Source organism: Columba livia, chromosome 3 (assembly GCF_036013475.1).
Source record: "Columba livia isolate bColLiv1 breed racing homer chromosome 3, bColLiv1.pat.W.v2, whole genome shotgun sequence".
Lineage (NCBI taxonomy): Eukaryota > Metazoa > Chordata > Aves > Columbiformes > Columbidae > Columba > Columba livia.
In genome coordinates, this window is record NC_088604.1 from 68,577,466 (window position 1) to 68,591,603 (window position 14,138).

The 14,138-nt window shown below is 40.5% G+C and overlaps 1 protein-coding gene across 12 annotated transcripts in view; it reads right to left on the reverse strand.

Moving 5' to 3' along the window:
• Positions 1-14,138, reverse strand: part of SASH1 (SAM and SH3 domain containing 1) — a 543,978-nt gene that overhangs the window by 88,569 nt on the left and 441,271 nt on the right. For all 12 annotated transcript variants that reach the window (XM_065057478.1, XM_021294852.2, XM_065057483.1 and 9 more), the window contains exon 2: positions 8,292-8,420. In XM_065057478.1, coding sequence (XP_064913550.1) covers positions 8,292-8,420 — 129 coding nt within the window. The remainder of the gene's footprint in view (positions 1-8,291; positions 8,421-14,138) is intronic.

The following is a 14,138-nucleotide window of genomic DNA, read 5'->3' on the forward strand; positions in this document are numbered from 1 at the left end:
TTGCAGATGAAGGCTTGCCTTCCTCTGGGCATCTTTGCTGGAGAAGCGTCCTTCTGCTGCAGAGAAACAGATGCTTCCAAGTACATCCAGATGTGCACAACTATTTGTGATGTTTTTCTCATTCTCATCACAACATGCTCTTGATTTATTCTTGATTAAGACCTGTTTGTTTTCCCTGATGACCTGCAAGGCTGTTGCGGTTCTTACAAATGTGGTTTTTGAATACCTGACTAACTTCAAGACTTCTGTCTTGAGTGATATCCTTGCTATTCCTTAGAACCTGGGGTGGCAGTCCTCTACCCAAGGACCTAGAAGAAGTGCAAGACAGTGCAACAGTTACTTAACAACTGAATTCACCATCAGTCATCTTCAGCATGCAGAGGTAGACAGAAGAGCAGCGGCTGAGGGACAGAAGGAGGGTACACAGAGGCTGCGTGGGGAGTCATGCTTAAGGACAAAAAGTACCAATCTAAATACAAGACATTACACTTTCCAGGTTCATACTTCTTCTGGTTTAGCTGTTGCCATGTTACAAAAATCTGACACTTTTCTGTCCCAGCCAATACACATTGCTGTCCTTCACAGAGTAATACCACTCAGCTGGGTATTTTGGAATTCTTCCAGTAATATGTGAATGGCAAGCTGGGTTCCATGGCACAGAAACTGTGAACCACAGAGTTTGGGTACTTTAGGGTTGTTTGTTTGAATTCTCTGATGTGTTTGGGTTTTTTTAGTTCCCAAGATGTACCTTCTTAAATGACAATTTAATTTGCTTTCTTTTTTAACAATTGCATCCTTTGCACTGAAATTTACCTAATGGTCCAGATAGCATGATGCTGTATGCTTCCATTTTTGCTGTCATTTTTAAATTCAGAGGCGAAAAAGGAAAAAAAAAAGTACACAAAGGGAGCTGAAGTTAGTCAGCCAACTTCCCCATCCCCCCAACATCCTCAGGCTCCAATGAGATTAAATCACAGAGTTAATACAAATCTAGTCTGTCAGTTCCAGCAGATATACACTGCTTCTAGGATGAAAGAACAGCAGAGTAAGAATATATTCAACTGATCTTAGGTTCAAAGTAAAAGTCCTGCTGAATGTAAAGGGACAAGCAAATCACTACAGATGATACTAAAAGTATAGCTAGAAAAACATTTATAACACTAAGGAGAACTTCTCCCCTCCACCATTATCAGTCAGACTACAAGAAGTTATCTTTTCTATTTACAACATAAATATTACTTTATTCATAACAGTATTGCCAGTTCAGAAAAAACAATTTTGACATGTTCTATGACAGCATGTTCTTCCCATAACACTGACATTGCCAAATATACAAACATTTTCAGAAGACCAAAAGTGTTAAACTGAAGATCCTGCTCCAGAAAGCAAGGACCCTCCAGACGTATGAGAGGAAGATAAGGTCACCCAACCCACTACAGCTTCACAGTGTGCTGAATCTCCAGCCTTTAAAGTCTGCCTAGAAACAGAAAGATTTTGCTTAAGGGATTATTCATAAATGGGCTTCCAACAAACACAGTGGTGAGATTGCAGGAGATGATTAACTTGAGAGTTAATTGAGAGTAATTAAGTTGAGAGATTTTTACTTAGTCTGCTAGTCCTAAACGAACTAAGAACTGTTTAAGAATGGTGTTCACTTTGCTGCGTATGGAACAAGCCTTGCTTTATTTTCATGCTTAATGCTAGCTCTGTAGTTAAATGCCTTTGCTGTCTTGGTGTATGATACATTAGACACTAAAAATAGCCCGTCTGTTCCAGAATTTCCATTGTGTCTACCTTTGAAAAGCTCCATTAATGATGAAAAAATTACTATGAACTTAACTTATGAAGATAAAACCTAATATGTTGAGAGATTGAGACATAGGAAATCTCTATTACATATTTTCTCTGAAAAATCTACTTTATGCACCTCATATTTAGGCAAAATCCCCTCTATGCAATCTATACTGGAGAAAAAAAAAAGTGCTTGAAAGTCCATGTCTTTTACTGCTATTTTTTCTTTTGTGTGCCTGCCTGATAAGGCCTGGAAACTCTCCAAAATTTGCAAAGTCTTATCTGTGTGTTCTCCAGCTCTGTTTTTTTTTCTTTTTTGTGGTGTGGATACCTTTTTAACCCAACTCAGATGTTGCTTATACTTTGGAAAGCCTCTTGCAACCAGCAAGACAAAACAAAACAGTGGGATCCTGCTCCAGGAAGATAGAGAGGCGTCCTCTCAGGACAAAGGTAAAAGCAGACACTACTGCATTTGCAAAGCAGAGCTGACAATGTCATGGCAGGAATAAGCAGTCTATTTTAGGATTCTGAGATTTTAATGTTTGTGAGAAGCAAAGAATAGTGGATATGGCCAGTCAGCTTTAGTGCAGGCACAGGCAGACTCCACAAAGACATTCAGCATTGGAACGCTGGCTTCAGAGGTGAACTCCCATGGAGATTTCTTAAATACACATCAATCACTGACTGCAACAGTGCTGGGGTATTTTAGTCTCCTTCAGTGAAGGTTGACCGGCTTTGCAAGTAGTCTTATGATATTGCCAACCCATAATACAATGTCAGCCAAATACACCTCTGAAAAGGTTAAAGCCTAATTTGTCTATCACTCTAATTACTAATTATTCTACTTTTGCTGCTTTTCTTCCACTCTTCCTTGCTGGACATGTACCATTTATACAAGATGATATTATCTAAATGGTAAACTCCATTTGTTATCAAACAACTTTTTGCTGAGTACCTTTCAAAACCAGGCACAGCCAAGACCTACGAGGACTAAGCACGTGGTGTGCAGTAAGGTGAGAAACTCATGTTGGTTTTGCGTTCATTTATATTTTCCAACTTTGTATCTGTATATGTACAGATCAGTACACCCACATACTGTAAAAACACTGTATTAGGCAAGCTGATTTGTCAAAAACATATGCTATACTCTACCACCGTGTATATAGTCAGATTCTGAACACTTCCCTTTTTACATAAAAAAATGAAATAAATGGAGGAAACAAACGAACAAACACACACAACTGGTATCCTTGTGTGCCTTTAAGCTTTCCAGTGGCATCCATTTTAAATTTATGTAATTTACAAGTCAAAAGATTAGTGCAACTTCTCAGTGCCACAACCATAGCTGTCAGAATCCATCAGAAAACCTCAAGCTGTTCTTTGACTTCAAGATCATCAGCTACAATACAGACCTTGGCAGCAGCAGTTAGCTGGCTGCTGTCAGTGATGGATGAGACAACAGAATGCAGTTTGCTCTTTCACAGCTATATCAATGCAATCCTGCCCTGCTGACAGGCAAGGCGAACTTGGTTTTGTCAGTGAGCCAAGCAGATATGATCCCAAAGACACAAAGGAAGCAGCTATGAGCAGTAACAAGGTACCATCCTCACAGAGTCAGTTTTCTGGCCATAACTGCATTTTAGCAGATGTCCAGCTGAATATTACCAGTGATGGATCCATTATGGGCCTGAAAACTCATGATATCTAAGCCGACTGCAGTTTTTCCTCAGCCAAAAAAACCACATGGTGCACAGGAATAGGCCAAATGTTAGGAAATGTGGGCAACTCCCATGCTGTTCACAAACATTAATGTCCAAACCCAAGCACATTCTCCATTACAAAAACAGAGGCAAAATTCCAAATGCAAAAAGCAGTTATCGTGGTTAAGGACAACTAACAATCCTTGACGGCACTACCATTTGGAAAAATACTCTGTGTTCAGCTCCATCTGGAGCTACTGTTTTGTTACAAGATATGCTGTTCTCCCAAACCATTTTACCAAGTGATTTTTTTAAAAAAATTCAACTCCAGAGCAGGATATCCAGACTGAAAAGGCCGTGGTCTTGGAGGAAAGGTTGTTGAGCAGATTAGAAAGTACAATATACAATCAAGATATCAACACTTGCTCCCGAACAGCTTAAAATGCTTTCAAAGTGTACTGAAGCAGCAATAAACAGTTCATATTTCTGTCCTTCCAGTGGCCACGCTACAAAGGGCAATCTGGGCGAGCCGCTGTTAAATACGTGTTCCTGGCAAAGCTCTGCCAACTCAGGCGTTTCTTTGTTAGCACACGGCTCCTCCTGACGCAGCCACTCTGCGCAACTTCTGGAGGACGCTTCAACCCCTGGGGTGACCCACGCTTTCTCTTTGTTCAGAGCATTCAATAAAAGCAGCTCCACACCTAATTTTGGCCTTTCGTGTTTCTGCTATGTATTATTTACCACTCACACTGCATTTCAGAGGAAGACATCACAACTGCCATCCAAACACTAAACTGCATTCTCCCAGCTATATCACAGCTGTTGACTGCCTGATCTCTCACAATTATAAAAAACTAAAGATGTATCCTAATACCTTCTGCTTCATGAATTTTTTTGCACATGGGACCACTAGCTTTAAGGTAGCTGTCAGAGACTCTCCTCCCTGCCTCCTTATTCCTCATTTAGACCTGATCTCAGTGCAGGGGTTGAGTTTATCCTATGGCACCCCCTTCTCATTATTCAATAACCTTAAGTCCAGCAAAACCCTGGAAACTTTCACTAGCACTACATGTGTATCAGCTCTGCTCTGTCCTAGCATGTTGCTAAAGAGAGGGAGAAGACCATCAGAGGGTGCAGAGAGGAAGAACAGGAGTACTGCCCACCTCCTGCTCTGGCAGGACCCCACTGCTGACCCTCCTCACCCCTGCTAGAACAGCAATGTACAGCAGAGCAAAGCCAGGCTAGACTAACCACCCAATAATTTTGGTGCATAATAGTTTGAAGGCTGCATATATATCTGGTACATTTATTTTGCTATCATAGCACATCTGGGGTATGCTATGAAGTTGGCATTTCCCCCAGCATTACTCCCTATTAACTGTTCCAAAACCTCTGTAAATGTACTACCTTTCCTCAAGCTGCAAATAGAAGAAAAACATTACAACAAACGAGTCACTCTTCTATTCTGTCTTTCATATTAGTACTTTTGTGATCACCTCAGCAGGTCTATTGTTTAAAACAACTCCTGTTTCCACAGAAGATTATTAACAGGCATACTACGCAATTACACTAAAAACACATTCTAGTCAGCATGGCTGTTTCTCCTTCCCTGTGTACCTAACTCAAGCCTGCCTACTTATTGCGGAGAGCAATTTTCAGCTGCAGTCAGCGCTGTTTGGATGCTGTTGTGGAAGCAAGCTAATATCATAGAATCATAGAATAGTTTGGGTTGGAACGGACCTTTAAAGGTTATCTAGTCCAAACCTCCTGCAATGAGTAATAACTATAGTCTCATGCATTATCAGCAAAATGGCTATCTGATGTTCAGAAACTGTATTATAGTGGTGATGGACACGGGAAAAATTGAGCACTAATTTTATTTTCAATTGCAATATCTTCTCTCTCACCTGACAGTTCAAGAAGTCATCACTGGACTACTGGAGTGAGCAAACTCAATATGTGAGCCACCGAAGAGGAATCTCCAGGATGTCTTTTGACACAGCCACTTTCTCTCTGACTACAGCTTCTCTTTAGCAGAATGAGCTAGTGAATCACTCACTGGTCTGTCTTGGGTTAGCTCACATCTATTTAAACCAGCATGAAGCTCTGCACCTTTGATGCAAGTTAATTAAGCTCACATGGCTTTCCCCAGCCTGGCTTCTGCAGCTTCGGAAGTGAAGGGAGCCAAATTAGGTCCATCTGTCTAAATGGGAGTCCTCTCCTGCCATAAGGCATGCTTCATTACCCAGCACAGAAGCCGCCTTCCAAGAGCACCAAGAAAAAGGGTTTCGCTGCTGCCAGCAGCTACCCAGAGTACCAGGTATGCAGAGCGTGGAGGTTTTTCACAAGAACCATCATTCTGTGCCATCAGCTTCTTTGCACAGAAGCCTCAAGGGTCTGTATACAAAGGGATTTCCTACAATAACCTTTTGTTTAACACTTGGAACTTCTTGGCAGCAAAAGATCTGCTTTTTTTTTTTTTAATTTAAAAAATAAAGAAGGAACTAACAAACTTCAGTGGGGCAGAGGAGATGACTCTCTCTGCCTTGATCCTGCAACCATTCATTGTGTAACTGAAGTATGTAGTCCATACTAGCTCTGGAAGCCTCTCAGGTGCTAAACTGGAATCCCAAGGAGGAAAGAAAGTAGCCTCAAGTAATGCACGTTATAGGTAGAGCTGCCAGAGGAAGAACGCCAACCACTCCCCACAGCCAGTCAGTGCAATGATCTGCAGAAACAAACGCAGAAGACAAAAATCACACAACTTCAGTTCCTCAATTTGTCTTAAAGGATTTGATCTCGTAGAGGAACTGCAGAACAGTGATCAGATCCCATGCTGGCTCTGCCACAGTGCGATGCTGCAGTAGAAGTATTAACCATACTTTGGTTATAAGTTTCTGTATGTGTTATACAGAAGTTACCACCACAGCAAAACCATAACCTACAGAGAAATAATTCCTTCAGTAACCTGTTTGCTGCAAGACAAGACTTGAAGGAAGTACCTGTATGTGAAAACGTATGATACTGTTGGGAACACAAATACTGAAGACCCAACAAAGCAGACCTAAAAGCTTTTTTGTTCTGTCACAGGTGATCTTTACAAACGTTATGAAAACTAACAAAGAAGTTTATAAAGGAAAAAGCTCAGTAATATGCACAAATATACATACCCTAAGTAGTAACAAACATTTACTGCTGTTACAGGACAGTAAGGAAATTGTCCAACAAGTGAAAACACATGATGTTTTTGTGATAGGCATCCTAAAAGTTCCTTCTTAAACACAGCGAAAATGAGGTGTGGAGATGACCTGCATACAGATTAGGTTGAGCTAAAGTGGGACTCCTCAGGGAGTGAACACAGCTGAAAGGGTGCAAAACTGGATAGTTGGTCTTTAAGAGCAGTGGTTAATGTGTGCACTTGAAGGACAGTTAGCAAAGTAGAGCAGGGGCCTATCCTGTTAGATACCCGAGGAGGAAACAGAGGGCATCCCACCATGGTAACAGATGATGCCCACCACAGGCTGCAGTCAATACGCTTGAGAGCAGGACTGCCGTTCAGAGTGGCCTGGCGTGAACCTCACGAAACTCAACATGGACAAATGCAAATTCCTGCCTCCGAGGAGGAGCAAGCCCATGCACCGGCACAGGCTGGGGACTGACTGGCTGGGCCAGCCTGCTCTGCAGGAAAGGCCTGGGGGACAGTGGGCTTAGCAGAAGCCACCAGCAGCATCCCACACTATAACAACAGCACTATAGCCAGGAGGTAGAGGGAAGCGATCCTTCCCTTTTCCCTGGCACCTGTCAGGCCATGCTTGGACAACGACCTCTGGCTCTCCAGTCCTGCGTGCTAAGCAGGCATTGATAAACCTGAGTAAGTCCAGGGGAGGGCCAGCAAGGTGTTCAAACCCTTGCTCTGCAAGAGCTGGGAGATACGGCTTGGGGAAAAGACAGCTTCAAGGACACCCACCAGCAGCCTGCTGGTACATATGGGGAGGTTAACAAAAAAATGGAGCCTGGTTCTTCACAGTGGTTCATGGCATGAGAAGTACAAATTGCCATGAGGGCTGTCTTATAGAACATCAGGAAAAAATGAAAAGTTCACTATGAAGACAGTGTAGCAGTACAACAGGTTGCTCAGAGAAGCTGAAAAGCCTTCATCCTTGGAGATCTTCAAACTGAATCAGCTGAAGTGCTGAGCAACCCGGTTTGAATTCAGTGTTGACATTGTTTTGAGCCAAAGGCTGGATTAGAGACTTTCTGAGGTCCTTTCCAGCCCAAAGGAGTGAGTGACTGAGTACAAGTTCTGTACTGCAAAATAATGGAAAAGGCTTCACAAAATTGAAGATTACTTACATTTGGGAGCCTGAAACCAGTATTTGCACCTTGGAGTTCTGAGAAGCAGTACTTTAACTGTTTGTACAATGCAAATGAAAAATAGCACACAGTTTTGTTGTGCTCATACCGGAAACATCTTGGACCACAGAAATGATGCTTTCACCACACACTATCTTGCATCCAAGAGTTTAGATTTGAAAGCAAATATGTACAAGGAAAAAGTACTCTAATTAACTAAGAAATGCAGTCTCCAAGGCTTAATGAATCATAACAAATACCTAGAAAAAAAAACGAATCCTGCTAATTTCCAAGTGTTTAATTGAGCTGGTTGAAATATTTGTGTGCATGAACACAACCACATGTAGAACTTCCCTTTGGTAGAACTCTTCGAACTGAAATATCCATTCTTCATCTGGGGCATGAATAGCAATCACTTGTTAATAAAGTAGTAACTTCTCTACATACCGTATCAAGGTCTTGGGAAACTCTTCGTTTGCGCAGCTCTTCCATCCTCTCACACACATCTGTGAAGCAGGTGTTATAGTAGTCTGCATACTGCTGTGCCAGGTCATCAATGTTTCCCAGTGACCCATCCTATGATGAAGACAAAGGGAAAAAGAAATGAGAGGTTAATCAGTTTTAAAATTATAATTTAAAAGACCACAACTCTGAGGGAGACCTCCTCCCTGCAGCACATCCACCAGACAGCTCTTGGGTCATCTTCTTAACCCCTATCCCCATGCATGCAGGAACAGTTGAAAATTGCAGTACCACAGCAGCTCTTCAGAAATAGGTGGGTCCTTGCTAACTCCTACACAGAGAGAGAAGGCAGGAACAGCAACACAGAGCAGAGGAACAACCCATCCCCAGGCATTATCTGTCTCAATTCCCTCCCACCTACATGTATTCATATTCCATCTGGTTCTCCCAAGCAGCTGCCCACTCATCCAATAACCAGCCATTGCATACATTTTACTGACCTTATTTACTGGGAGTTGCCCTTCTTTCCTTGACAATGACTAACAGCAATTTAAAACATTAAATTTCTTGCTTATAAGCACAATCAGACAGACTGCAAACAATTCCAGCCAAATGACTTTAACAGGCAAGTTTATGCCACCCACCAAGACACTCTGCTAGTCAGTCTTTCAAGATATACTGGAGGCGGAAACATGGTTTGTTCAGTCCCAAACATCTACTTTGCTAGATAGGATTGCTACCCTGTTAACAAAATGGCTATAGCCAGGAATCTAGTAATCTGTTAATTACAGTCAAAATTCATACTCTTAAAATGATGGACAAATAAAGAGAAAACAAGGAAAACAAAACAAACCAACCAACCAAACAAAACACACCACCACAACAAAACACTAAACCAAAACAAAAAACAGGATGGATTTTAAGTGGCATGAGAAATCCTTCTACACTTCAGATATGTATGCCAGGGAGGGCTGGGTGATGGGGTGGGCAGGGTGAATTAACAATTTTTTTGGTACAATATTCATACACTTAAAATAGGTCTGAATGATGAGAGGAAGTAATTTGGTTTCTCTATTTGTCTAATTTATGAAAGAGCATGCATGTTCTTGCATACATTCTTTGAAAGGTATATATATTCTTTGAAAGCAGTATATACTTTATGCACATTCTGACAGAAGAAAAAGAAGACACTGCAGCATTATTTAATTGTTGCTATTAATAGATGCAACACATATAAATATGAAATTATGCCTTGAATATTAAGAAAATATAAGCAATCGAGGAATAATTTAAAAATAATTATGCTAATAATATACATAAGTTGCAATGCAGAGTTTTAGCATACTAGCTAGGAGGAAATCTTTTAATCGGAAACCACACCTTACTGAAACTATTGCCATCTGGAAATAAGTATGTGGTCCTGCTCTTGGCGTTCTTGACTATGCTAAAGAGGCAGATCCATTCTAATGAAGTATCACTTCAAGAAAATTGAAAAAGACGTTTCAGATTAAATCAAAGTGAAAGCCTGTTAAACCTCGGACTCTGTGAAACACACTCTACTTCATAAAAGTGCAATACCACATGAACAATAGCTATGTCAAATGCCCTAGAAAGTTTTGTAGAGCTCATGTTCCCCAAAATACAGAACAGTTTGCAGTTACTTAAAACTACTCTATACAGTATAGGTGGAAAACAACTTGCATGTCACTTGTTGAAGCAGCAGAAGCAAAATAACTACACTAAGTAAATATATATCAATGCACACACCCTCCCTCTGTACATACCTATGTATATTTTTACTGTATTTCCCACCTCTCAACCTGCCAAAGGACCCCAAGCAGAATATGTTTCAAAAATTAAAATATCAGATTCCTTAGTGCAAATACACGTTTGGGAACTTCAGAACTTTGGACAAACAACTTTCCACACCACTAAGCAAGTGTGTAGTTTACAAGGACAAAACAACAGTGTCTTTGAGAGTACAACAGTGCTACGCAGCCTTTCTACCAGAGCAGCAGCGGGACCCGCTCAGTGGGCAGGGAGCACACGACCTCCTCCAGCCACCTCCTCACCATCCAGAACTTCCCAACAAGCTGGGGAAGAAACTTCTAACTCTCTGCCTGTGCCACAAGCTCCACACATCTGACGGTGCAACTGGAAACTCTTGCGGTGGCTAAGGACACGCTTGCTGATCCCATGAGCACAATGAGCCGCTCTCACAGGGTTTGCCTGCTCAGTAAGGATAACTTCTGTTGTATAACATCCTGCAGTGTTTGGGGGGGGTGGAACAAACAGCAAACAGAAAAAGCAACCCCAAAACTTAACTTCATTTGTTCACTGTTGCAAGCAATAAGAAAACGTGTATGACTTCCAAAGAGACAACGTGACATCTGAATCCCAGAGGCTCCATCATAATACACATCCTTTTGTCAGGGTTACAAAAAAATTACCATTTTGGAATATCTTCCCCTGCCAGTGTCTGTTTATTCCTTTATAAGCTTTTCCAGTTAAGATTATAGGAGCTGGAAAGAGTTAGAAGAACAAGGTGGGAAACCAACCCGTTATTACAAGTATATGAGATCTGCCTATTTACTTTCTCAGTCCATCTCCTCCCAGTTTGGTAAACTGTTAGATTTCATGGAGTAAACCTACTTGGAAACAGGTGTAACTTGTAAAGGCAAAGTCATGACTCTGAAACTGAGTCTCTGGAACTCCAAATCCTAGGACATCAGGTGAACTTCAGCTTAGCCAAGAGCTGGGTGGAGAAGAAATGAGGGCAGCAGCCCTCTCCAGCACTCCACTACACACCTTCTCACACCTGCGCTCCTCATGTTCGTGGTCATGGACCACTCATGGGATTGTGTTGGCACTGCACAATGGATCAAACCAAGGTGAACAAACACTCATTTTTTCATTTATGTTAGCATGCAGTTCACCATGATTTTCTTAAAGGTGTTCTCCAGAAGGCTGAGGGCTTGTGACTGTTCCTAGAGCAAAATTAGCTAGATTGCAGCACCCACAGAAGTCGGGTGGTCCCCCCAACAGCGAGCACACGGCTGCAAAGAAAGGCCTATTCATAAGCCACCAAACCCACTGGTGACTCAAGGTCCAGAGACACTGAGCTGCAGGCACCAGCCTGACTGACTGACAGAAGAGATTGTTCTCAATACTCGGGACTCAAATTAGGGGATATGCTCCAAAGAGAGCTCGGACCAGCCCTTTAGGGCAGGCCAGTCCTGTGTGAAAGCAAGCTTAACATCCAAAAAACCATGAAGGAACAGAAAAAAACCACAAGATCCTAGAGATGGGAACTGATAACTGAAACATATACTCATTGCAACCCTGCCATACAGTTTTGCTGGGTTACCAAATGGAGGGCAGTTCGTATTATCAGTTAGCCACTCCACAAAAGCAGCACCCAGCCACCTAAAACTAGATACAGACAGCTTTGGGGTTTGAATTCTCTAGCTTTGAAAAATGAGAACAAAAATACAAACATTTGCATTTATATCTCAGTTTGTCAGGAAGTTGTAGTGGAAGTCGCCAATTGAATCATTTGTCTCTGTGGCAAAGAGCTGCTTTTACGAGTTTATGTGTGCAGGTATCCAAAAAGCACTGTTTTTGTCAAAAAAAAACCCCAAACAACACAGATACGCAAATCAACCCAAGCCAAAGACAGCAAGTATTTCACATCCCGCAGCATCCAATCATGTTACGTATAAGGAAATAACGTAATAGACAATCTGTTTTTTATTACCTCACATTTTATCCCTACATATAGTTACCTCCATCGTGCTCCTTTATTCTTCAAGTACTATAAAAACATAGCAAAACTAAAAAAAGAGAAGATGCTTTATTTTTCTACTGCACTGATAATGGCCAAGAGGACCTACTTTGGATATCAGAAGACGAATTTTGAACTACGGCATTTTGTCTTTCTGTTAATTAACTTGAACCCCCACAACTCTCCAAACAGTTTTAAACTGTCTCACACAAAATTACCACCAGTGTACGTCGTATTTCTATTTTGTTTAGAAACTGAATATTTGTAAAATATTCACATGCAAAACTTTAGCTCCAGCCTGAGAAGTCATTTATACCCTTACAAAGCACAGAGAGTGAATGGAATTTTTTAAAAAAATCTCTAACATTATTAATAGAACAATAACACTTTCCTAACTAACATAATTTTAAATAGATTTCACTGTGATAGGTAAAGAATAAGAGCCAATGTTAATTGTCATAAGTTCCTTATACCTTCTTGCTTTCATATGCAACCCAAAACCTAGACAATTTTTAACATAATAGAAATATAAGTCTAAACCCATCAGTTTTTTCCTTCCTTTTTCCTTATTAATAGCCCTACATTCCAATACTAATACAACAGGATCTAAACAAATGTGGACTGCTATTTTATTTTCACAGGTAGGAAGAGGCATACAGCTGTTTGATACCAAAAATAATAAGCCAATGCAATTTAACGTAAGCCTTCAGTTATGCGCCCCATTTTGCATTTTGACATAGACGGGCTCCTATATTTGAAACAGCTTATGTTCGGCTAATTAAAAAAGACATAGTTTTCAAATGTATTCTTACTGATATATCTATAATTCAGTAGCCACTTATGTGCTCTTAACTGCTTAAGGTCAGTAATATTTTTCAAATCAAGACCTCATAATAAACTTCTCCTCATTTTGTTACAAATTTAACAGCCAAGCAAAGCCCTACCATGAAGGCTGCTTTGCACCAGTTGTGTTTATTTGCCATACAAACCGCAATGTTCCAGCTATATAATCCCACAGATCTTCTCTGGTGGAAAAAATTCGTAAGCAACACAAATATTGAGCAGAAATACCATTCCTGAAATGCTTGAATTTACTCATAAAAAGTTACAGTATGTTTCTCCTAAGACTCCACCCCTGCTTGAGACTTTTCCGTAAAATAACCTCATAGCCAAGAAAGTAAAAAACCTACTAGTTTTAAATGGTTAAATCTAAAATGCAGATTTAATAGAATATTCTAATGAAGACAGAAGTTCTCAGATTTCTGTTTTCAGTTGTCAGATGCGTTCCTAAACTTCCATCTTATAATGTATGCATGAAACATTTTTTGGTGTCATAAAACACAGAGTAAGTGATGAATTGTCCTGGAATTCCCAAAGAATTAGTTCTGATATGCATGTGAATACCAAAGGAATCCGTTGGGATTCCTGTTAATGGAGTGACTACAAAGAAAAGTTGGAAAAATTTGACACTTATTATCAAGTTAGAATTTAGCGGTCACCGCACATCAGTTAGTTTCACGCGTTGGCAGAATCCTTTGTATTTGACAGCTGAAAGTGTAAAGGAGAAAAATGCTTTGCCAGAGAGCTCTGCTGGCAATAAAATTAAGTAAAAATGCATTCATATTTTAATAATAGTAATAAAATAACACTATTAGCTAAGGAAGAATAAAAGACTTTGCTAAGTAACATATACATTTAATGAACCTTGATATGAATCTAAATATTAGGCACTGGCACAGTATACATACTTTCTGCATAAATTTCCATGCAAAATTAGAGTATTAAAAAAAAAGCTACCAAAACCCCAATTATTTGAGTTTGTACTTTTCTGTCTCAAATTCTGAAAAATGTATTACAAAGCTGCATATTCCAGCATATCCTTCTCCTGTTCCAGCAGATGTTACAAATATCAGGAAAGGGGTCTTGATTATCAGATATATGTGTTCACTCTCCAAGACACTGGGTGAAATTCATGTAGCTGCACGAATCTCAAAAATGTAAAAAAGATGTGCATGCTACAAGGCCATTTGGTCGGTGAGACAGATGGG